Below are 25,920 nucleotides of genomic sequence, written 5' to 3'. Positions count from 1 at the left end.
TACATATATATTATACACTGCATTCTGCACTATACATATATATTATACACTGCCATCTGCACTATACATATATATTATACACTGCAATCTGCACTATACATATATATTATACACTGCAATCTGCACTATACATATATATTATACACTGCAATCTGCACTACACATATATATTATATACTGCAATCTGCACTATACATATATATATTATATACTGCAATCTGCACTATACATATATATTATATACTGCAATCTGCACTATACATATATATTATACACTGCCATCTGCACTATACATATATATTATATACTGCCATCTGCACTATACATATATATTATACACTGCAATCTGCACTATACATATATATTATACACTGCAATCTGCACTATACATATATATATTATACACTGCAATCTGCACTATACATATATATTATACACTGCAATCTGCACTATACATATATATTATACACTGCAATCTGCACTATACATATATATTATACACTGCAATCTGCACTATACATATATATTATACACTGCAATCTGCACTATACATATATATTATACACTGCAATCTGCACTATACATATATTTTATACACTGCCATCTGCACTATACATATATATTATACACTGCCATCTGCACTATACATATATATTATACACTGCAATCTGCACTATACATATATATTATACACTGCAATCTGCACTATACATATATATTATATACTGCAATCTGCACTATACATATATATTATATACTGCAATCTGCACTATACATATATATTATACACTGCCATCTGCACTATACATATATATATATATATATATATATATATATATATATATTATACACTGCAATCTGCACTATATATATATATATATATATATATATATATTATACACTGCCATCTGCACTATACATATATATTATATACTGCCATCTGCACTATACATATATATTATATACTGCCATCTGCACTATACATATATATTATATACTGCCATCTGCACTATACATATATATTATACACTGCCATCTGCACTATACATATATATTATATACTGCCATCTGCACTATACATATATATTATATACTGCAATCTGCACTACACATATATATTATATACTGCAATCTGCACTATACATATATATTATATACTGCAATCTGCACTATACATATATATTATACACTGCAATCTGCACTATACATATATATTATACACTGCCATCTGCACTATACATATATATTATACACTGCCATCTGCACTATACATATATATATATATATATATTATACACTGCAATCTGCACTATATATATATATATATATATATATATATTATACACTGCCATCTGCACTATACATATATATTATATACTGCCATCTGCACTATACATATATATTATACACTGCCATCTGCACTATACATATATATTATACACTGCCATCTGCACTATACATATATATTATACACTGCCATCTGCACTATACATATATATTATACACTGCCATCTGCACTACACATATATATATTATACACTGCCATCTGCACTATACATATATATTATACACTGCCATCTGCACTATACATATATATTATACACTGCCATCTGCACTATACATATATATTATACACTGCAATCTGCACTATACATATATATTATACACTGCCATCTGCACTATACATATATATTATACACTGCCATCTGCACTATACATATATATTATACACTGCCATCTGCACTATACATATATATTATACACTGCCATCTGCACTATACATATATATTATACACTGCCATCTGCACTATACATATATATTATACACTGCCATCTGCACTATACATATATATTATACACTGCCATCTGCACTATACATATATATATATATATATATTATACACTGCAATCTGCACTATATATATATATATATTATACACTGCCATCTGCACTATACATATATATTATATACTGCCATCTGCACTATACATATATATTATAAACTGCAGTCTGCACTATACATATATATTATATACTGCCATCTGCACTATACATATATATTATATATTGCCATCTGCACTACACATATATATTATATACTGCCATCTGCACTATACATATATATATTATATACTGCAATCTGCACTATACATATATATTATACACTGCAATCTGCACTATACATATATATTATACACTGCAATCTGCACTATACATATATATTATACACTGCCATCTGCACTATACATATATATTATACACTGCCATCTGCACTATATATATATATTATATACTGCCATCTGCACTATACATATATATTATACACTGCCATCTGCACTATACATATATATTATACACTGCCATCTGCACTATACATATATATTATACACTGCCATCTGCACTATACATATATATTATACACTGCAATCTGCACTATACATATATATTATACACTGCCATCTGCACTATACATATATATTATACACTGCCATCTGCACTATACATATATATTATACACTGCCATCTGCACTATACATATATATTATACACTGCCATCTGCACTATACATATATATTATATACTGCCATCTGCACTATACATATATATTATACACTGCCATCTGCACTATACATATATATTATACACTGCCATCTGCACTATACATATATATTATATACTGCCATCTGCACTATACATATATATTATATACTGCCATCTGCACTATACATATATATTATACACTGCCATCTGCACTATACATATATATTATATACTGCCATCTGCACTATACATATATATTATACACTGCCATCTGCACTATACATATATATTATACACTGCCATCTGCACTATACATATATATTATACACTGCAATCTGCACTATACATATATATTATACACTGCAATCTGCACTATACATATATATTATATACTGCCATCTGCACTATACATATATATTATATACTGCAATCTGCACTATACATATATATTATATACTGCAATCTGCACTATACATATATATTATATACTGCCATCTGCACTATACATATATATTATATACTGCCATCTGCACTATACATATATATTATATACTGCAATCTGCACTATACATATATATATATATATATATATATATTATATACTGCAATCTGCACTATACATATATATTATATACTGCAATCTGCACTATGATATAAGTAATCTCTGTGTCCCCTTTGTATGCTGGTACCAACCACATTGCACAGATTGGCTCCCATCCTCGGTGGCTGGAGGAGGAAACTCTCCTTGTATAACATCACCACCAGCACATAGTCACTGTATATATATATATATATATATATATATATCAGTATATTATACACACACATATAGGTTTATTCATCTGCTGATGTACTACAGTTAGCTGGGTATAAATAACATCATATTACTACTCACAATCCGCCCAGGAAGCCCCTTCTTAGCGTGGTCACCTTGGTCACCCTGAGGAGGAAGGATTATAGAGTGATCATTATATATCACATAGTGACATTAGCCGGGATTATATACACAACAGTCACTAAATCCGGTTACCTTCATTCCAGGGGGACCCTGCTCTCCCGGGGGACCATCAGGGCCGCGGGGACCCTAAATACAAACATGGAGAAGCCCAATGAGAACATGAACAAATATAAATTCTGCACCTTTACATCTCGACTTCCTCATCTGTAGTCCGGGATACGGTCAATATCACGACCGAAGGGATTCCAGCGCTCAGAATGCCAGCGCCGGAATCCCGAAGGTAAGTAACGGGGTGGGGAGAAGGTTAGGGGTAGGGTGTGGGGTGGGGAGGTTAGGTTCAGGCACTAGGGGGGAGGGTTAGTTTTAGGGTGTGGGGAGGGGGAGGTTACGTTAGGCACTGGGGGAGGGGGTGCTAGGTTCAGGCATCGGGGTGGGGGGAGGGATAGGGATTGGGGGGGGGGGAGTTAGGTTTAGGGTGTGGGGAGGTTAGGTTCGGGCACTAGGAGGGAGGGGGAAGTTACGTTAAGCACTAGGGTAGGGAGAGGGGGCGAGCTAGGATAGTGACCAACAAGTGCCGGCATCCTGTACCCATCCCCCTGTAGTTCAGACCCAGAAAGTTACTGTACCCTTCTATGCCAGCTATGCCAACTGGTCTAAGATACCATGAATGATGCCTCATTCCTTCTATCACTCCATCTGTCAGTCCATCTGTCAGTCCATCTGTCACTCCATCTGTCACTCCATCTGTCACTCCATCTGTCACTCCATCTGTCACTCCATCTGTCACTCCACCTATCGGTCCTTCTGTCACTCCACCTGTCATTCCATCTATCAGTCCTTCTGTCATTCCACCTGTCACTCCATCTATCAGTCCATCTATCAGTCCTTCTGTCACTCCACCTGTCATTCCATCTATCAGTACTTCTGTCACTCCACCTGTCATTCCATCTATCAGTCCTTCTGTCACTCCATCTATCACTCCATCTATCAGTCCTTCTGTCACTCCATCTATCAGTCCTTCTGTCACTCCATCTATCAGTCCTTCTGTCACTCCATCTATCAGTCCTTCTGTCACTCCACCTATCAGTCCTTCTGTCACTCCATCTATCAGTCCTTCTGTCTCTCCATCTATCAGTCCTTCTGTCACTCCATCTATAGTCCATCTATCAGTTCTTCTGTCACTCCATCTATCAGTCCTTCTGTCACTCCACCTGTCACTCCATCTATCAGTCCTTCTATCACTCCACCTGTCAGTCCTTCTGTCACTCCACCTGGCAGTCCTTCTGTCACTCCACCTGGCAGTCCTTCTGTCACTCCACCTGGCAGTCCTTCTGTCACTCCATCTATCACTCCATCTATCAGTCCTTCTGTCACTCCATCTATCAGTCCTTCTGTCACTCCATCTATCAGTCCTTCTGTCACTCCATCTATCAGTCCTTCTGTCACTCCATCTATCAGTCCTTCTGTCACTCCATCTATCAGTCCTTCTGTCACTCCACCTATCAGTCCTTCTGTCACTCCATCTATCAGTCCTTCTGTCACTCCATCTATCAGTCCTTCTGTCACTCCATCTATCAGTCCACTGTCACTCCATCTGTCAGTCCTTCTGTCACTCCATCTATCAGTCCTTCTATCAGTCCTTCTGTCACTCAATGTCACTTCCTGAGGCCGGAAGAAGATGCTGAACAGCCCAAATTAGCGCCTTTATTTAGAATACATAATGGTAACGGCTGGGGGGAGGGTCCTTACCCTGCTTCCTGTCTGCCAGCTGTGGCCATGAGCCGACACACTGAGTATGCCAGCACAATGATCAGTGCATTGTGTCGGCTATGGTGGATCAGGGTGTCAGGTTATCCAAACAATGATTGGTGGATGGTTGAGTCTATTCACCAAATCAGAGTGCAGGAGGGCTCCCAGCACAGCGGCCACACGTCTCCTTCTCTTCCAGCGTGGGCGCACACAAGGGTACAGTAAGTGGCCAATCTGGTCACCAACAGAGATCAAGGGGAAGATGGACCAAAGTGTGATGTTGGTGACAAAACCTACTAAGGGGGTCATACTCAGCATATGCATGAAAGCAGCAGTAATTAATACTAAGAACAATAAATATATTTCTACGATTTTGCAACAAGTTTGAGTCTGATACATACAGCACAGCGCAACTCGCCACAAAAATATCTGTAATCCGCTGAGTTCTGCACATTGCGCCCCATTAAATTTCCCACCTAGAGCCTGGATCAGAGGTGGACGACATCTTTTTATGTAGCCGAGGGCGCTTTAATATTCAAATGCCACGGCCAATGGGCGCTGCGGCCACCTCTGAACCAGGCCCTGAATGTTTCCCACAATGGTGCTCTGCTACGCCCCAGGCAGTCGGATCCCCGTGGTGTATTGGGATATCCTGCGATGGTCTGCAGACCTATGTTCTGTTCCTTCTCTTCCTGGTCCTGACTTTGAATATTATAATATTATTTACAGCTGCAAACCAGTGTTCCTGATCTTATTTACCCTGCGCCTGGTTGATCCTTGGGAGGTGGGATCCCATTTTGTTTTTGGGGTCCTCACTTACCGAGGGATTCCAGCCTTGGGCTGACCAGATTGGAGCTGGTTATTGTTATGGCAGGGGGACCCCACGCCGTGTCTCCCCAAGCTATGGCATTATCTACCAGCTGGTTCAGTCTAATGCTGGTTATTGTTATGGCAGGGGGACCCCACGATGTGTCCCCCTAAGCTATGGCACTATCCCCCGGCTGGTTCAGCCGCTGCTGGTTATTGCTATGGCAGGGGGACCCCACGCCGTGTCCCCCTAAGCTATGTCATTATTCCCCGGCTGGTTCAGTCTAATGCTGGTTATTGTTATGGCAGGGGGACCCCACGCCGTGTCCCCCTAAGCTATGGCACTATACCCCAGCTGGTTCAGTCTGCTGCTGGTTATTGCTATGGCAGGGGGACCCCACGCCGTCCCCCTAAGCTATGGCACTATCCCCCGGCTGGTTCAGTCTGCTGCTGGTTATTCTTATGGCAGGGGGACCCCACGCCGTGTCTCCCCAAAATATGGCATTATTCCCCGGCTGGTTCAGTCTGCTGCTGGTTATTGTTATGGCAGGGGGACCCCACACCGTGTCTCCCCAAGCTATGGCATTATTCCCTGGCTGGTTCAGTCTGCTGCTGGTTATTGTTATGGCAGGGGGACCCCACGCCGTGTCCCCCTAAGCTATGGCATTATTCCCCGGCTGGTTCAGTCTGCTGCTGGTTATTGCTATGGCAGGGGGACCCCACGCTGTGTCCCCCTAAGCTATGGCACTGTACCCCGGCTGGTTCAGTCTGATGCTGGTTATGGCTATGGCAGGGGGACCCAACGCCGTGTCCCCCTAAGCTATGGTATTATACCCCGGCTGGTTCAGTTTGATGCTGGTTATTGCTATGGCAGCGGGACCCCACGCCGTGTCCCCCTAAGCTATGGCATTATTCCCCGGCTGGTTCAGTCTGATGCTGGTTATTGCTATGGCAGGGGGACCCCACGCCGTGTCTCCCTAAGCTATGGCATTAACCCCTGGCTGGTTCAATCTGCTGCTGGTTATTGTTATGGCAGGGGGACCCCACGCCGTGTCCCCCTAAGCTATGGCACTATCCCCCGGCGGGTTCAGTCTGATGCTGGTTATTGTTATGGCAGGGGGACCCCACGCCGTGTCCCCGTAAGCTATGGCATTATTCCCCGGCTGGTTCAGTCTGCTGCTGGTTATTGCTATGGCAGGGGGACCCCACGCCGTGTCTCTCCAAGCTATGGCACTATCCCCCTGGCTGGTTCAGTCTGCTGCTGGTTATTGTTATGGCAAGGGGACCCCACGCCATGTCTCTCCTAAGCTATGGCACTATCCCACGGCTGGTTCAGTCTGCTGCTGGGTATTGTTATGGCAGGGGGACCCCACGCCGTGTCACTCCTAATCTATGGCACTATCCCCCGGCTGGTTCAGTCTGCTGCTGGGTATTGTTATGGCAGGGGGACCCCACGCCGTGTCCCCCTAAGCTATGGCATTATCCACCGGCTGGTTCAGTCTAATGCTGGTTATTGTTATGGCAGGGGGACCCCACGCCGTGTCCCCCTAAGCTGTAGCATTATCCCCCGGCTGGTTCAGTCTGCTGCTGGTTATTGCTATGGCAGGGGGACCCCACGCTGTGTCCCCCTAAGCTATGGCACTATCCCCCGGCTGGTTTAGTCTGATGCTGGTTATTGTTATGGCAGGGGGACCCCACGCCGTGTCCCCCTAAGCTATGGCATTATCCCCCGGCTGGTTCAGTCTGCTGCTGGTTTTCCCCTCAGATGCCCCTTGCTGCATTACATTAGGTTACATCACTGCTGCGCCCATCTCTCAGTAAGACCCCTGTACTGGTAACGTAGACGTCAGAAGAGCTGCATGACCAGCACCAGTTACTACCCAGCTCATCTGCAGCACTGAGAGTCACTGGTAATACTGTACACAGGTAACAGCAGCTGGTCCTATTATAGAGGATAAGGGAGGAGGGGTGACGGCAATGTGCCGATAATGAGGTGATCGCAGGCAGCACTGAGAGTCACTGGTAATACTGTATACAGGTAACAGCAGCTGGTCCTATTATAGAGGATAAGGGAGGAGGGGTGACAGCAATGTGCTGATAATGAGGTGATCGCAGGCAGCACTGAGAGTCACTGGTAATACTGTACACAGGTAACAGCAGCTGGTCCTATTATAGAGGATAAGGGAGGAGGGGTGACGGCAATGTGCCGATAATGAGGTGATCGTAGGCAGCACTGACAGTCACTGGTAATACAGTACACAGGTAACAGCAGCTGGTCCTATTATAGAGGATAAGGGAGGAGGGGTGACGGCAATGTGCCGATAATGAGGTGATCGCAGGCAGCACTGAGAGTCACTGGTAATACTGTACACAGGTAACAGCAGCTGGTCCTATTATAGAGGATAAGGGAGGAGGGGTGACGGCAATGTGCCGATAATGAGGTGATCGCAGGCAGCACTGAGAGTCACTGGTAATACTGTACACAGGTAACAGCAGCTGGTCTTATTACAGAGGATAAGGGAGGAGGGGTGACGGCAATGTGCCGATAATGAGGTGATCGCAGGCAGCACTGAGAGTCACTGGTAATACTGTACACAGGTAACAGCAGCTGGTCCTATTATAGAGGATAAGGGAGGAGGGGTGACGGCAATGTGCCGATAATGAGGTGATCGCAGGCAGCACTGAGAGTCACTGGTAATACTGTACACAGGTAACAGCAGCTGGTCCTACTATAGAGGATAAGGGAGGAGGGGTGACGGCAATGTGCCGATAATGAGGTGATCGCAGGCAGCACTGAGAGTCACTGGTAATACTGTACACAGGTAACAGCAGCTGGTCCTACTATAGAGGATAAGGGAGGAGGGGTGACGGCAATGTGCTGATAATGAGGTGATCGCAGGCAGCACAGAGTCACTGGTAATACTGTACATAGGTAACAGCAGCTGGACCTATTATAGAGGATAAGGGAGGAGGGGTGACGGCAATGTGCCGATAATGAGGTGATCGCAGGCAGCACTGAGAGTCACTGGTAATACTGTACACAGGTAACAGCAGCTGGTCCTATTATAGAGGATAAGGGGGGAGGGGTGACGGCAATGTGCCGATAATGAGGTGATCGCAGGCAGCACTGAGAGTCACTGGTAATACTGTACACAGGTAACAGCAGCTGGTCCTATTATAGAGGATAAGGGAGGAGGGGTGACGGCAATGTGCCGATAATGAGGTGATCGCAGGCAGCACTGAGAGTCACTGGTAATACTGTACACAGGTAACAGCAGCTGGTCCTATTATAGAGGATAAGGGAGGAGGGGTGACGGCAATGTGCCGATAATGAGGTGATCGCAGGCAGCACTGAGAGTCACTGGTAATACTGTACACAGGTAACAGCAGCTGGTCCTATTATAGAGGATAAGGGAGGAGGGGTGACGGCAATGTGCCGATAATGAGGTGATCGCAGGCAGCACTGAGAGTCACTGGTAATACTGTACATAGGTAACAGCAGCTGGTCCTATTATAGAGGATAAGGGAGGAGGGGTGACGGCAATGTGCCGATAATGAGGTGATCGCAGGCAGCACTGAGAGTCACTGGTAATACTGTACACAGGTAACAGCAGCTGGTCCTATTATAGAGGATAAGGGGGGAGGGGTGACGGCAATGTGCCGATAATGAGGTGATCGCAGGCAGCACTGAGAGTCACTGGTAATACTGTACACAGGTAACAGCAGCTGGTCCTATTATAGAGGATAAGGGGGGAGGGGTGACGGCAATGTGCCGATAATGAGGTGATCGCAGGCAGCACTGAGAGTCACTGGTAATACTGTACACAGGTAACAGCAGCTGGTCCTATTATAGAGGATAAGGGGGGAGGGGTGACGGCAATGTGCCGATAATGAGGTGATCGCAGGCAGCACTGAGAGTCACTGGTAATACTGTACACAGGTAACAGCAGCTGGTCCTATTATAGAGGATAAGGGAGGAGGGGTGACGGCAATGTGCCGATAATGAGGTGATCGCAGGCAGCACTGAGAGTCACTGGTAATACTGTACACAGGTAACAGCAGCTGGTCCTATTATAGAGGATAAGGGAGGAGGGGTGACGGCAATGTGCCGATAATGAGGTGATCGCAGGCAGCACTGAGAGTCACTGGTAATACTGTACACAGGTAACAGCAGCTGGTCCTATTATAGAGGATAAGGGAGGAGGGGTGACGGCAATGTGCCGATAATGAGGTGATCGCAGGCAGCACTGAGAGTCACTGGTAATACTGTACACAGGTAACAGCAGCTGGTCCTATTATAGAGGATAAGGGAGGAGGGGTGACGGCAATGTGCCGATAATGAGGTGATCGCAGGCAGCACTGAGAGTCACTGGTAATACTGTACACAGGTAACAGCAGCTGGTCCTACTATAGAGGATAAGGGAGGAGGGGTGACGGCAATGTGCCGATAATGAGGTGATCGCAGGCAGCACTGAGAGTCACCGGTAATACTGTACACAGGTAACAGCAGCTGGTCCTATTATAGAGGATAAGGGAGGAGGGGTGACGGCAATGTGCCGATAATGAGGTGATCGCAGGCAGCACTGAGAGTCACTGGTAATACTGTACACAGGTAACAGCAGCTGGTCCTATTATAGAGGATAAGGGAGGAGGGGTGACGGCAATGTGCCGATAATGAGGTGATCGCAGGCAGCACTGAGAGTCACTGGTAATACTGTACACAGGTAACAGCAGCTGGTCCTATTATAGAGGATAAGGGAGGAGGGGTGACGGCAATGTGCCGATAATGAGGTGATCGCAGGCAGCACTGAGAGTCACTGGTAATACTGTACACAGGTAACAGCAGCTGGTCCTATTATAGAGGATAAGGGGGGAGGGGTGACGGCAATGTGCCGATAATGAGGTGATCGCAGGCAGCACTGAGAGTCACTGGTAATACTGTACACAGGTAACAGCAGCTGGTCCTATTATAGAGGATAAGGGAGGAGGGGTGACGGCAATGTGCCGATAATGAGGTGATCGCAGGCAGCACTGAGAGTCACTGGTAATACTGTACACAGGTAACAGCAGCTGGTCCTACTATAGAGGATAAGGGAGGAGGGGTGACGGCAATGTGCCGATAATGAGGTGATCGCAGGCAGCACTGAGAGTCACTGGTAATACTGTACACAGGTAACAGCAGCTGGTCCTACTATAGAGGATAAGGGAGGAGGGGTGACGGCAATGTGCCGATAATGAGGTGATCGCAGGCAGCACTGAGAGTCACTGGTAATACTGTACACAGGTAACAGCAGCTGGTCCTATTATAGAGGATAAGGGAGGAGGGGTGACGGCAATGTGCCGATAATGAGGTGATCGCAGGCAGCACTGAGAGTCACTGGTAATACTGTACACAGGTAACAGCAGCTGGTCCTATTATAGAGGATAAGGGGGGAGGGGTGACGGCAATGTGCCGATAATGAGGTGATCGCAGGCAGCACTGAGAGTCACTGGTAATACTGTACACAGGTAACAGCAGCTGGTCCTATTATAGAGGATAAGGGAGGAGGGGTGACGGCAATGTGCCGATAATGAGGTGATCGCAGGCAGCACTGAGAGTCACTGGTAATACTGTACACAGGTAACAGCAGCTGGTCCTATTATAGAGGATAAGGGAGGAGGGGTGACGGCAATGTGCCGATAATGAGGTGATCGCAGGCAGCACTGAGAGTCACTGGTAATACTGTACACAGGTAACAGCAGCTGGTCCTACTATAGAGGATAAGGGAGGAGGGGTGACGGCAATGTGCCGATAATGAGGTGATCGCAGGCAGCACTGAGAGTCACCGGTAATACTGTACACAGGTAACAGCAGCTGGTCCTATTATAGAGGATAAGGGAGGAGGGGTGACGGCAATGTGCCGATAATGAGGTGATCGCAGGCAGCACTGAGAGTCACTGGTAATACTGTACACAGGTAACAGCAGCTGGTCCTATTATAGAGGATAAGGGAGGAGGGGTGACGGCAATGTGCCGATAATGAGGTGATCGCAGGCAGCACTGAGAGTCACTGGTAATACTGTACATAGGTAACAGCAGCTGGTCCTATTATAGAGGATAAGGGAGGAGGGGTGACGGCAATGTGCCGATAATGAGGTGATCGCAGGCAGCACTGAGAGTCACTGGTAATACTGTACACAGGTAACAGCAGCTGGTCCTATTATAGAGGATAAGGGAGGAGGGGTGACGGCAATGTGCCGATAATGAGGTGATCGCAGGCAGCACTGAGAGTCACTGGTAATACTGTACACAGGTAACAGCAGCTGGTCCTATTATAGAGGATAAGGGAGGAGGGGTGACGGCAATGTGCCGATAATGAGGTGATCGCAGGCAGCACTGAGAGTCACTGGTAATACTGTACACAGGTAACAGCAGCTGGTCCTATTATAGAGGATAAGGGGGGAGGGGTGACGGCAATGTGCCGATAATGAGGTGATCGCAGGCAGCACTGAGAGTCACTGGTAATACTGTACACAGGTAACAGCAGCTGGTCCTATTATAGAGGATAAGGGGGGAGGGGTGACGGCAATGTGCCGATAATGAGGTGATCGCAGGCAGCAAGCTGTTGTTTTGTCTATATGTATATGTATGTATGTGTGTGTATATTGTATGTTCATTGTGTTGAATTCAGCACTAAATTTCCTTTCATTTGATATATGAATTATTGCACAGCGTAACGTGTAACAGTTTTTATAAGCATTCAAATTTCAGAAAGTGTATATATATGTATGTGTGTATGTATACAGGGCCGCCAAGGCGGGCCCCGGTAATAGGGGTCGTGGCCTAATCTCGGGAGGTGTGGCCACGCCCCCGTGCCGAAAAATAAATAAATTAAAAAGATTTTCAGCGCCGCCAAGCGGCGCTGCGCGCTGGGGACAGGGGCGCTCTGAGCCCCCTCAGCCCGGCGCAAAGCCAGGGGGGGCGCGATCAGTAGGAGACTGCTGTGGCTGCTGCTCAGCAGCCATGAGTAGTCTCCAGCTGCTGTGAGGGGGGGGGTGGGCGGCGTCGGACCCGGGCCCCCGCCGGGCCCCACAGGAAGCCCGGGTAATCTGTACCTCCCCCCTCTCGGCGCCCCTGTATGTATATATGCAAGTGTGTGTATAAATGTGTGTATGTGTATATAAGTGTGTATGTATGTGTATGTGTGTATGTGTGTATATATGTGTGTATATATGTGTGTATATAAGTGTGTATGTATGTGTATGTATATATGTGTGTATGTGTGTATATAAGTGTGTATGTATGTGTGTGTATAAATGTGTGTATGTGTATATAAGTGTGTATGTATGTGTGTGTATATATGTGTGTATGTGTGTATAGAAGTGTGTATGTATGTGTATGTATATATGTGTGTATGTGTGTATATAAGTGTGTATATATGTGTGTATATAAGTGTGTATGTATGTGTGTGTATAAATGTGTGTATGTGTGTATATAAGTGTGTATGTATGTGTGTGTATATATGTGTGTATATAAGTGTGTATGTATGTGTGTGTATAAATGTGTGTATATAAGTGTGTATGTATGTGTATAAATATGTGTATGTGTGTATATAAGTGTGTATGTATGTGTGTGTATAAATGTGTGTATGTGTGTATATAAGTGTGTATGTATGTGTGTGTATATATGTGTGTATGTGTGTATATAAGTGTGTATGTATGTGTGTGTATAAATGTGTGTGTGTGTATATAAGTGTGTATGTATGTGTGTATATATGTGTGTATATATGTGTGTATATAAGTGTGTATGTATGTGTGTATATATGTGTGTATATAAGTGTGTATGTATGTGTGTGTGTATAAATGTGTGTATGTGTATATAAGTGTGTATGTATGTGTATGTGTGTATGTGTGTATATATGTGTGTATATATGTGTGTATATAAGTGTGTATATATGTGTGTATATAAGTGTGTATGTGTATATATGTGTGTATTAAGTGTGTGTGTGTATGTGTGTATATAAGTGTGTATGTAATGTATGTGTATGTGTGTGTGTGTGACTGTGTATATATGTGGATATAAGTGTGTATGTAATGTATGTGTATGTGTGTGTGTGTGTATATATGTGGATATAAGTGTGTATGTAATGTATGTGTGTGTGTGTGTGTGTGTGTGTGTATATATGTGGATATAAGTGTGTATGTATGTGTATGTATGTGTATGTATGTGTGTGTGTGTGTAAGTCTGTGACAATTGTGGAACATTATAAACAACTTTTTTCTTGTTAGTGTCACAGTATTATGCGCGTACGTTACCATGAGATACAGCACTCTACTTATATGTACTTATATCTCTATGTGATGTTTGTCAGTACATGAAATAAATGTGTTTGGACATTAGAGTGATGTATAGTCCTGAATAACAGGACGTAGATTAGGTGCTCACCGGTGATTACACTTATAGTATAACTCTTCTATGTATATTATATCGCCATTTGTTTGACCATAGCGTCATCATTGTGTCTGACCCACTATAACGGGGAATATAGAGATTGGATACACATTGATCTTCCTATCTCATGTCAGTCACTAACATTGGCGCAAATTATATGTTGTGTTACTGTCCTATGCTTTGTGTACAGACGTCTGTTCATTAATAATTGTGATATTTCTGTTATTTCAGTAGTATATGATTAAAAGTATTAATTTCTGAAGTAGGTGAATGCCCAATAAATAGAGAGTACTATCCCTTACTCTCTTTGTTTTCAAACTAATGATGGCGTGACGGGGGAATATCCCCAGCGCTAATTATATACCAGGTGCAAGACTACACAAGCGCAGTAGTGACATCATGAGAAAAGAGCAGGGACCGCTACAGTAAAATGGAGGCCCTTATAGAGCGAGTACAGGGACCGTTACAGCACAATGGAGCCCCTTATAGAGCGAGTACAGGGACCGTGACAGCACAATGGAGGCCTTTATAGAGCGAGCACATTGTTTGTGTAGTGATGGGAGGACCCATGGGGTGTAAGGCAGCACATCAGGGGCGGAGGATTGGGCAGTGACGGCAGCCAGCGCTTAGCTGTGAAATTATGGAGAACATGGGCCTGATTCAGCAAGGATCGCTATTCTGCTTGTACGCGCGCAGTGCAGTTACTAATATCAGCGGTGATCGCAGCCTGACATAAGGACGCCCACTTCCCCTTACTCACATCCGTATACTTTAGCAAAAAAACAATCGGTAACATCGAGTAACATCGGACCCATACGCAGTTACAGCAGGTCAGACCTCACTCAGGAACTGCTCACTTCAGCGCACGCTAAGAGGCCTCAGGCTGCTTATGGTATCAAAGTGGCTAATTTATGCACGCCCCTGCAAACGCACTGGCACGCCTGCGTTACGCCCGACCACCCCCCGTCACCACTCACAACGGCACTTCCTGCCAATCACTCTTCAAGGGTTCTGCGTAGCCTCTGTGATCGCAGTTCCGATCACAAAAGCTAGTCAGCAGACGCGCAGAACGCAACATTTGGCCGACTGCGTGCGTATTAGCAACTACGTTCCTCGCTGAATCAGGCGCTCAGCTCACAATTGCTGGGGATGATCAGAATACTTTGCTTATATGTCTGGTGCAGCAATGAATGAAAACTGTGTTATATGTACTGTACATTACGGGGGTACATGGTCACTGCCTGCTGAGGCCCACCCCCTTCCTAATTCCCAATGATTAGGGCTATCCAGTCCGCCCGCAGGTGACGTGTCCTCCGCTTACATCTGGATGTGCGCAGATTGCAGAGATAGACATTTTTATAGCTCATACGTCTTCCATTCCTGCAGCTTCAGAGACGAGCGCTGTGTCTAATTAGCATTTCTTTCTCCGGCTCTTCTCATAAACAAATACATCAGCATCTGACAAAGCGGCCACCGCTCGCTCGCTGTGTCTGCTGCGTACAGGTCACATCTGTCTCCTAATCATGTATAGTTACAGTAATAGACATAGGGGGAGATGTACCGAGCCTTGGAGAGAGATATAATGGAGAAGTTGCCCATAGCAACCAATCAGCTTCTAACTGACACTTATCCAGCACAGTCTGTGACATGACAGGCACCGAGTCATTGCTATGAGCAACTTCTCCACATTATCTCTCTCCAAAGCTTGGTACATCTCCCCCCATAGTCTGAATTAGAAGATGGGGAACACAGGGCCTGATTCTGAGCCGCTCGCTGTGAATCAGGGCCGGGCTTCTTATTTTTTTGGAGCGGCCTCTTGGCCGCTCGCATAGCTGTGGATACCCACAGCTATAGCGAGCGGCCATGATGATGGTCGCAATGGTCAAGACCATCGCGACCATCGGGCTTGCGACGAGACCCTTGTGGTAGGGTCTTGTTCATCGCAAGCCCCAGAGAGATTTCGGCTCTAACAGAAGTGATGTCAGTGGGGCCACCCCCAAACAGCAGGCGTTCTGATGGGAACGCCTCCTTTTGGGCAGCCACCCCCCTGGCCCGCCCACCAAAAGGGGCGAGCTGTCACTCAACATCGACAGCTCGCACGCTTTGGTGCGAGACTCGGAGCGACGGAGTGCCCATCGCTAGCCGGGGCTCGCGCATTCGCACGACGGAGCCGGCTCCGTCGTGCGCAAGTGCTTTGGGCCACCATCGACCCAGTTGCGAGCGCTCAGCGCTTGCGTCCGGGTCTGAATCAGGCCCACGGACTTCTGCCCACACATCAGAATAAACGCATAGAACGTGAGTCAGTAGAGGGGCTGCGCTGCTCTGCACAACCCCCAACATCCGCAGTTATCCACCATTTTCAGGAGGAGGAGGAGGGGACAAGAGCCAATTGTTGGCGAGCCAATCAAAGTGCCGAGCCTGGCGGTGTGAGATTTATTAGGGACCTGACTGGACAGGACGGGCGGGTGCAGTATTACTTATATCTGTCCCTAGGTGAGTATTTGCCAATAACTAGAAACGTGAAGACACAAAGTGAACATGTAGCAAAGTTTTAGCGATCACCCGTCGCCTACACACAAGGGAGCAGCGATTCTGGGGCTCAGCTACTATTCAGTCTGTCTGTCCATCAGGAACTAGTAACGTCATGAACACAAAGTGCACTTACGGTAATAATATGGGACAGGATGATATATAGTACTTACCCGCTGACCCTTTGCCCCTTGCGTGCCCGCCAGCCCTCTTTGCCCTGCAGGACCCTGCAGTAAGAGGAAATACTGTTATCTTGTGTTACTACCGTGCGATAACGCCAGCGTACATGTAGTACAGGATCACCGCATGCTCCTAATAATATGCTAGGGTCAACCAATCAACACAGGGGAATTATGTATATAATGACATATGGGCCCTCATTCAGAGCCGTTCGCTATTTGCGTTCGTTCGTTCAAAAACAAGGGGTGGCTATTCAAATAAACCGTTCGCACATTGCAGTCTGTTCACACCTCTAAGTCTGAACGAGCGAGCAAAACATACGCTCGTTTATTTATTAAAAACGCCCCCTGGCCGCTCGCACCATACGTCATGTCCGCTATTTATTAGATTAATCGAGTACATCGAACAGGATATGAACTGCTCGTTATTCTTGTGGTTGGTTTTTTCAACCGCTACTTTGCGAGCAGTTCTGAGTTAAAAATAACCCAGTGACGTGGTCAATGACGCTGCTGTATTAATTATGCACACCCATAAAACGCCCGTTTTGACATTTAAGCACGCCTGCGTTCTGATCTCCACTCCCCGTTTTCAAGCACCTTCCCCTGTTACCACCCACATACGCCTCATTCTGTCACTCAAAATAGCAGGCATTCGCTATATTGCGTACAAACGATTTTCAGCCACACTGACTGGTTCGCGCATGCGTACTAAAAACCGTACGCATGCGCAGATGTGCGAACATCGCTCGGAACGAGCGTACTGCCGCTAGCGAGTGGCTCTGAATGAGGGCCATAGTGTGTACCCGTATGGATTGTGTCTCCATTTTAGATATTACTCTAAGACCTATTGTGGCATTAGGGCTAATTATTTCTCTATACTCCTGGCCATGATAAAAATGCCCCTTAATCTCAGGGATATAATATAGTTGCCCTTTAGTGGGTTTCCTTTTTGACTTACTGCTAATCCTGGTGGTCCCAGTGGTCCAGGTGTCCCGGGGGGTCCTGGATAGCCCTGAAAATTAGTATAACAACAAATCCAATTATAAGATCACAGAAGTAGTTACATTCCTGCAAATGAGAATGTGGATATAATACATTGGCTGAGTAACGCATACTGTATGTCACAGCTGTCTGCGGCCGGCCGGGCCTCTGGGTGCGGGGCCGGCCGGGCCTCTGGGTGCGGGGCCGGCCGGGCCTCTGGGTGCGGGGCCGGCCGGGCCTCTGGGTGCGGGGCCGGCCGGGCCTCTGGGTGCGGGGCCGGCCGGGCCTCTGGGTGCGGGGCCGGCCGGGCCTCTGGGTGCGGGGCCGGCCGGGCCTCTGGGTGCGGGGCCGGCCGGGCCTCTGGGTGCGGGGCCGGCCGGGCCTCTGGGTGCGGGGCCGGCCGGGCCTCTGGGTGCGGGGCCGGCCGGGCCTCTGGGAGCGGGGCCGGCCGGGCCTCTGGGAGCGGGGCCGGCCGGGCCTCTGGGAGCGGGGCCGGCCGGGCCTCTGGGAGCGGGGCCGGCCGGGCCTCTGGGTGCGGGGCCGGCCGGGCCTCTGGGTGCGGGGCCGGCCGGGCCTCTGGGTGCGGGGCCGGCCGTGTTTGAATAAAGACAATATTGTTCCCACTGAAGAGTGTATACATATTATATATATCTGCAGTGAGCCATGTGGAAGTAATGTCTATAGGGACCAGGGGTAATGTTAGTAACTTGGATGCAATAATCTAATTTCTGCAGTCTTGCAAATTCTTCCAGCTCTATATGTCCTGCGGCAATTTAAAGAGAGATGTTAAACGACATTTTCACTAAATAAGTCTTGTAATGTTACCCTGGTGGTCAATGAAACTGTTTAAACCATAAATTGTAATGATGGAAAATAATTCCAGTCCTGAAAAGCTCAGCAGAACGTCGGAAAGTCTGCAACTTCCATCGAAACCACAAGATTTTACACAGTCTGGTACCAGTTTGTCAGTAAGAGAGGAGGAAATGTACACACAGTACAGTAAGCACACTGACAGTGTATCGCTGCACATTAACATGGGCTGTACTGTGTTTTATTCTCATTCTAACTGTATTATCTAATATTATGTTACTGTGCAGGACGGAGAGGGGGAGAATTACTGCCAAACTCATGATTAACTGCAATATTTCCTGTGTATTTATTAATACCAGTGACTCACTCACAGAACCTCTCCCCCAACACTGTAATAACACAGCACCTCTCCCCCAACACTGTAATAACACAGCACCTCTTCCCCAACACTGTAATAACACAGCACCTCTCCCCTAACACTGTAATAATACAGCACCTCTTCCCCAACACTGTAATAACACAGCACCTCTCCCCCAACACTGTAATAACACAGCACCTCTCCCCCAACACTGTAATAACACAGCACCTCTCCCCCAACACTGTAATAACACAGCACCTCTCCCCCAACACTGTAATAACACAGCACCTCTCCCCCAACACTGTAATAACACAGCACATCTCCCCCAACACTGTAATAATACAGCACCTCTTCCCCAACACTGTAATAACACAGCACCTCTCCCCCAACACTGTAATAACACAGCACCTCTCCCCCAACACTGTAATAACACAGCACCTCTCCCCCAACACTGCAATAACACAGCACCTCTACCGCAACACTGTAATAACACAGCACCTCTCCCCCAACACTGTAATAACACAGCACCTCTCCCCCAACACTGTAATACAGCACCTCTTCCCCAACACTGTAATAATACAGCACCTCTTCCCCAACACTGTAATAACACAGCACCTCTCCCCCAACACTGTAATAATACAGCACCTCTTCCCCAACACTGTAACACAGCACCTCTTCCCCAACACTGTAATAACACAGCACCTCTCCCCCAACACTGTAATAACACAGCACCTCTCCCCAACACTACAATAACACAGCACCTCTCCCCCAACTCTGTAATAACACAGCACCTCTCCCCCTAATACTGTAATAACACAGCACCTCTCCCCCAACACTAATAACACAGCACCTCTCCCCCTAATACTGTAATAACACAGCACCTCTCCCCCAACACTAATAACACAGCACCTCTCCCCTAACACAGCACCTCTCCCCCTAATACTGTAATAACACAGCACCTCTCCCCCAACTCTGTAATAACAGCACATCTCCCCCAACACTAATAACACAGCACCTCTCCCCTAACACAGCACCTCTCCCCCTAATACTGTAATAACACAGCACCTCTCCCCCAACACTAATAACACAGCACCTCTCCCCTAACACAGCACCTCTCCCCCTAATACTGTAATAACACAGCACCTCTCCCCCAACACTACAATAACACAGCACCTCTCCCCCATAACACCGTAACACAGCACCTCTCCCCCAACACTACAATAACACAGCACCTCTCCCCCATAACACCGTAACACAGCACCTCTCCCCCAACACTACAATAACACAGCACCTCTCCCCTAACACAGAACCTCTCCCCCAACACTGTAATAACAGAACCTCTCCTCCAACACTACAATAACACAGCACCTCTCCCCCAACACGACAATAACACAGCACCTCTCCCCTAACACTGTAATAACACAGCACCTCTCCCCCAACACTGTAATAACACAGCACCTCTCCCCCAACACTGTAATAACACAGCACCTCTCCCCCAACACTGTAATAACACAGCACCTCTCCCCCAACACTACAATAACACAGCACCTCTCTCCCAACACTACAATAACACAGCACCTCTCCCCTAACACAGAACATCTCCCCCAACACTGTAATAACACAGAACCTCTCCCCCAACACTGTAATAACACAGCAACTCTCACCCAAGACTGTAATAACACAGCACCTCTCCCCATAACACTGTAATAACACAGCACCTTTCCCCCAACACTGTAATAACACAGCACCTCTCCCCCAACATTGTAATAACACAGCACCTCTCCCCCAACACTGTAACAAGACAGCACCTCTCCCCATAACACTGTAACAAGACAGCACCTCTCCCCATAACACTGTAATAACACAGCGCCTCTCCCCAACACTGTAATAACACAGCACCTCTCCCCTAACACTGTAATAACACAGCACCTCTCCCCAACACTGTAATAACACAGCACCTCTCCCCCAACACTGTAATAACACAGCACCTCTCCCCCAACACTGTAATAACACAGCACCTCTCCCCCAACACTGTAATAACACAGCACCTCTCCCCCAACACTGTAATAACACAGCACCTCTCCCCCAACACTGTAATAACACAGCACCTCTCCCCAACACTGTAATAACACAGCACCTCTCCCCAACACTGTAATAACACAGCACCTCTCCCCAACACTGTAATAACACAGCACCTCTCCCCCAACACTGTAATAACACAGCACCTCTCCCCCAACACTGTAATAACACAGCACCTCTCCCCCAACACTGTAATAACACAGCACCTCTCCCCCAACACTGTAATAACACAGCACCTCTCCCCCAACACTGTAATAACACAGCACCTCTCCCCCAACACTGTAATAACACAGCACCTCTCCCCTAACACTGTAATAACACAGCACCTCTCCCCCAACACTGTAATAACACAGCACCTCTCCCCTAACACTGTAATAACACAGCACCTCTCCCTCAACACTGTAATAACACAGCACCTCTCCCCCAACACTGTAATAACACAGCACATCTCCCCAACACTGTAATAACACAGCACCTCTCCCCCAACACTGTAATAACACAGCACCTCTCCCCAACACTGTAATAACACAGCACCTCTCCCCCAACACTGTAATAACACAGCACCTCTCCCCCAACACTGTAATAACACAGCACCTCTCCCCCAACACTGTAATAACACAGCACCTCTCCCCCAACACTGTAATAACACAGCACCTCTCCCCCAACACTGTAATAACACAGCACCTCTCCCCCAACACTGTAATAATACAGCACCTCTTCCCCAACACTGTAATTATACAGCACCTCTTCCCCAACACTGTAATAACACAGCACCTCTCCCCCAACACTGTAATAATACAGCACCTCTCCCCCTAATACTGTAATAACACAGCACCTCTCCCCCAACACTAATAACACAGCACCTCTCCCCTAACACAGCACCTCTCCCCCTAATACTGTAATAACACAGCACCTCTCCCCCAACTCTGTAATAACACAGCACATCTCCCCAACACTAATAACACAGTACCTCTCCCCCTAATACTGTAATAACACAGCACCTCTCCCCCAACACTAATAACACAGCACCTCTCCCCTAACACAGCACCTCTCCCCCTAATACTGTAATAACACAGCACCTCTCCCCCAACACTACAATAACACAGCACCTCTCCCCCATAACACCGTAACACAGCACCTCTCCCCCAACACTACAATAACACAGCACCTCTCCCCCATAACACCGTAACACAGCACCTCTCCCCCAACACTACAATAACACAGCAATCTCCCCTAACACAGAACCTCTCCCCCAACACTAATAACACAGCACCTCTCCCCCAACACTACAATAACACAGCACCTCTCCCCCAACACTACAATAACATAGCACCTCTCCCCCAGCACTGTAATAACACAGCACCTCTCCCCCTAACACTGTAATAACACAGCACCTCTCCCCCAACACTTTAATAACACAGCACCTCTCCCCCAACACTGTAATAACACAGCACCTCTCCCCCAACACAGTAATAACACAGCACCTCTCCCCCAACACTACAATAACACAGCACCTCTCCCCCAACACTACAATAACACAGCACCTCTCCCCTAACACAGAACCTCTCCCCCAGCACTGTAATAACACAGAACCTCTCCCCCAACGCTGTAATAATAGAGCACCTCTCCCCCAACACTGTAATAACACAGCACCTCTCCCCCTACACTGTAATAACACAGCACCTCTCTCCCAACACTACATTAACACAGCACCTCTCCCCTAACACAGAACCTCTCCCCCAACACTGTAATAACACAGAACCTCTCCCCCAACACTGTAATAACACAGCAACTCTCACCCAACACTGTAATAACACAGCACCTCTCCCCATAACACTGTAATAACACAGCACCTCTCCCCATAACACTGTAATAACACAGCACCTCTCCCCCAACACTGTAATAACACAGCACCTCTCCCCCAACATTGTAATAACACAGCACCTCTCCCCCAACACTGTAACAAGACAGCACCTCTCCCCATAACACTGTAATAACACAGCACCTCTCCCCCAACACTGTAATAACACAGCGCCTCTCCCCCAACACTGTAATAACACAGCGCCTCTCCCTCATAACACTGTAATAACACAGCACCTCTTCCCCAACACTGTAATTTCACAGCACCTCTCCCCCAACACTGCAATAACACAGCACCTCTCCCCCATAACACTGTAATAACACAGCACCTCTCCCCATAACACTGCAAAAACACAGCACCTCTCCCCTAACACAGCACCTCTCCCCCAACACTGTAATAACACAGCACCTCTCCCCTAACACTGCAATAACACAGCACCTCTCCACCAAAACTTTAATAACACAGCACCTCTCCCCCAACACTACAATAACACAGCACCTCTCCCCTACACTGTAATAACGCAGCACCTCTCCCCCAACACTGCAATAACACAGCACCTCTCCCCCATAACACTGTAATAACACAGCACCTCTCCCCTAACACTGCAATACACACAGCACCTCTCCCCTAACACAGCACCTCTCCCCTAACACTGCAATAACACAGCACCTCTCCCCTAACAGTGCAATAACACAGCACCTCTCCCCCAACACTGTAATAACACAGCACCTCTCCCCTAACACAGAACCTCTCCCCCAACACTGTAATAACACAGCACCTCTCCCCTAACACTGCAATAACACAGCACCTCTCCCCTAACACAGCACCTCTCCCCTAGCACTGCAACACAGTACCTCTCCCCTAACACAGCAATAACACAGCACCTCTCCCCTAACACTGTAATAACACAGGACCTCTCCCCCAACATTGTAATAACACAGCAACTCTCCCCTTAACACTGTAATAACACAGCACCTCTCCCCCAACACTGCAATAACACAGCACCTCTCCCCCAACACTGCAATAACACAGCACCTCTCCCCTAACACAGCACCTCTCCCCCAACACTGTAATACCACAGCACCTCTCCCCTAACACAGCACCTCTCCCCTAGCACTGCAACAACACAGCACCTCTCCCCTAACACAGCAATAACACAGCACCTCTCCCCTAACACTGTAATAACACAGGACCACTCCCCCAACATTGTAATAACACAGCACCTCTCCCCTTAACACTGTAATAACACAGCACCTCTCCCCCAACACTGCAATAACACAGCACCTCTCCCCCAACACTGCAATAACACAGCACCTCTCCCCTAACACAGCACCTCTCCCCCAACACTGTAATACCACAGCACCTCTCCCCTAACACTGCAATAACACAGCACCTCTCCCCTAGCACTGCAATAACACAGCACCTCTCCCCTAACACTGTAATAACACAGCACCTCTCCCCTAACACTGTAATAACACAGCACCTCTCCCCCAACACTGCAATAACACAGCACCTCTCCAACACTGTAATAACACAGCACCTCTCCCCCAACACTGTAATAACACAGCACCTCTCCCCCAACACTGTAATAACACAGCACCTCTCCCCCAACACTGTAATAACACAGCACCTCTCCCCTAACACTGCAATAACACAGCACCTCTCCCCTAACACAGAACCTCTCCCCTAACACTGTAATAACACAGCACCTCTCCCCTCACACTGCAATAACACAGCACCTCTCCCCTAACAGCACCTCTCCCCTAGCACTGCAATAACACAGCACCTCTTCCCTAACACTGTAATAACACAGCACCTCTCCCCTAACACTGTAATAACACAGCACCTCTCCCCTAACACAGCACCTCTCCCCCAACACTGTAATAACACAGCACCTCTCCCCCAACACTGTAATAACACAGCACCTCTCCCCCTACACTGCAATAACACAGCACCTCTCACCCAACACTGTAATAACACAGCACATCTCCCCCAACACCGTAATAACACAGCACCTCTCCCCCAACACTGTAATAACACAGCACCTCTCCCCTAACACTGCAATAACACAGCACCTCTCCCCTAACACAGCACCTCTCCCCTAGCACTGTAATAACACAGCACCTCTTCCCTAACACTGTAATAACACAGCACCTCTCCCCTAACACTGTAATAACACAGCACCTCTCCTCTAACACTGCAATAACATACCACCTCTCCCCTAACACTGTAATAACACAGCACCTCTCCCCTAACACTGCAATAACACACCACCTCTCCCCTAACACTGTAATAACACAGCACCTCTCCCCCAACACTACAATAGCACAGCACCTCTCCCCTAACACTGCAATAACACAGCACCTCTCCCCCAACACTGCAATAACACAGCACCTCTCCCCTAACACAGCACCTCTCCCCCAACACTGTAATAACACAGCACCTCTCCCCTAACACAGCACCTCTCCCCTAACACTGTAATAACACAGCACCTCTCCCCCAACACTGTAATAACACAGCACCTCTCCCCCTAACACTGTAATAACACAGCACCTCTCCCCCAACACTGCAATAACACAGCACCTCTCCCCAACACTGCAATAACACAGCACCTCTCCCCCAACACTGTAATAACACA

At 47.0% G+C, this 25,920-nt stretch overlaps 1 protein-coding gene across 1 annotated transcript in view; it reads right to left on the bottom strand.

Moving 5' to 3' along the window:
• Positions 1–3,436: 3,436 nt before the first annotated feature.
• Positions 3,437–25,920, bottom strand: part of LOC148454119 (uncharacterized) — a gene marked incomplete at its 3' end in the record, with an annotated part of 333,977 nt that continues 311,493 nt past the window's right edge. Inside the window, exons 27-30 of the mRNA XM_088461234.1 lie at positions 18,152–18,205; positions 17,188–17,241; positions 3,572–3,625; positions 3,437–3,481 (exon numbers count right to left, since the gene is read on the bottom strand). Of these exons, the coding sequence (XP_088317360.1) occupies positions 3,437–3,481; positions 3,572–3,625; positions 17,188–17,241; positions 18,152–18,205 (207 nt within the window). The remainder of the gene's footprint in view (positions 3,482–3,571; positions 3,626–17,187; positions 17,242–18,151; positions 18,206–25,920) is intronic.

This window comes from Taudactylus pleione, unplaced genomic scaffold (genome assembly GCF_031769625.1).
Source record: "Taudactylus pleione unplaced genomic scaffold, aTauple2 ptg001030l, whole genome shotgun sequence".
In the NCBI taxonomy this organism is placed as follows: Eukaryota; Metazoa; Chordata; class Amphibia; order Anura; family Myobatrachidae; genus Taudactylus; species Taudactylus pleione.
This window is presented reverse-complemented; position numbering and strand designations above follow the sequence as displayed.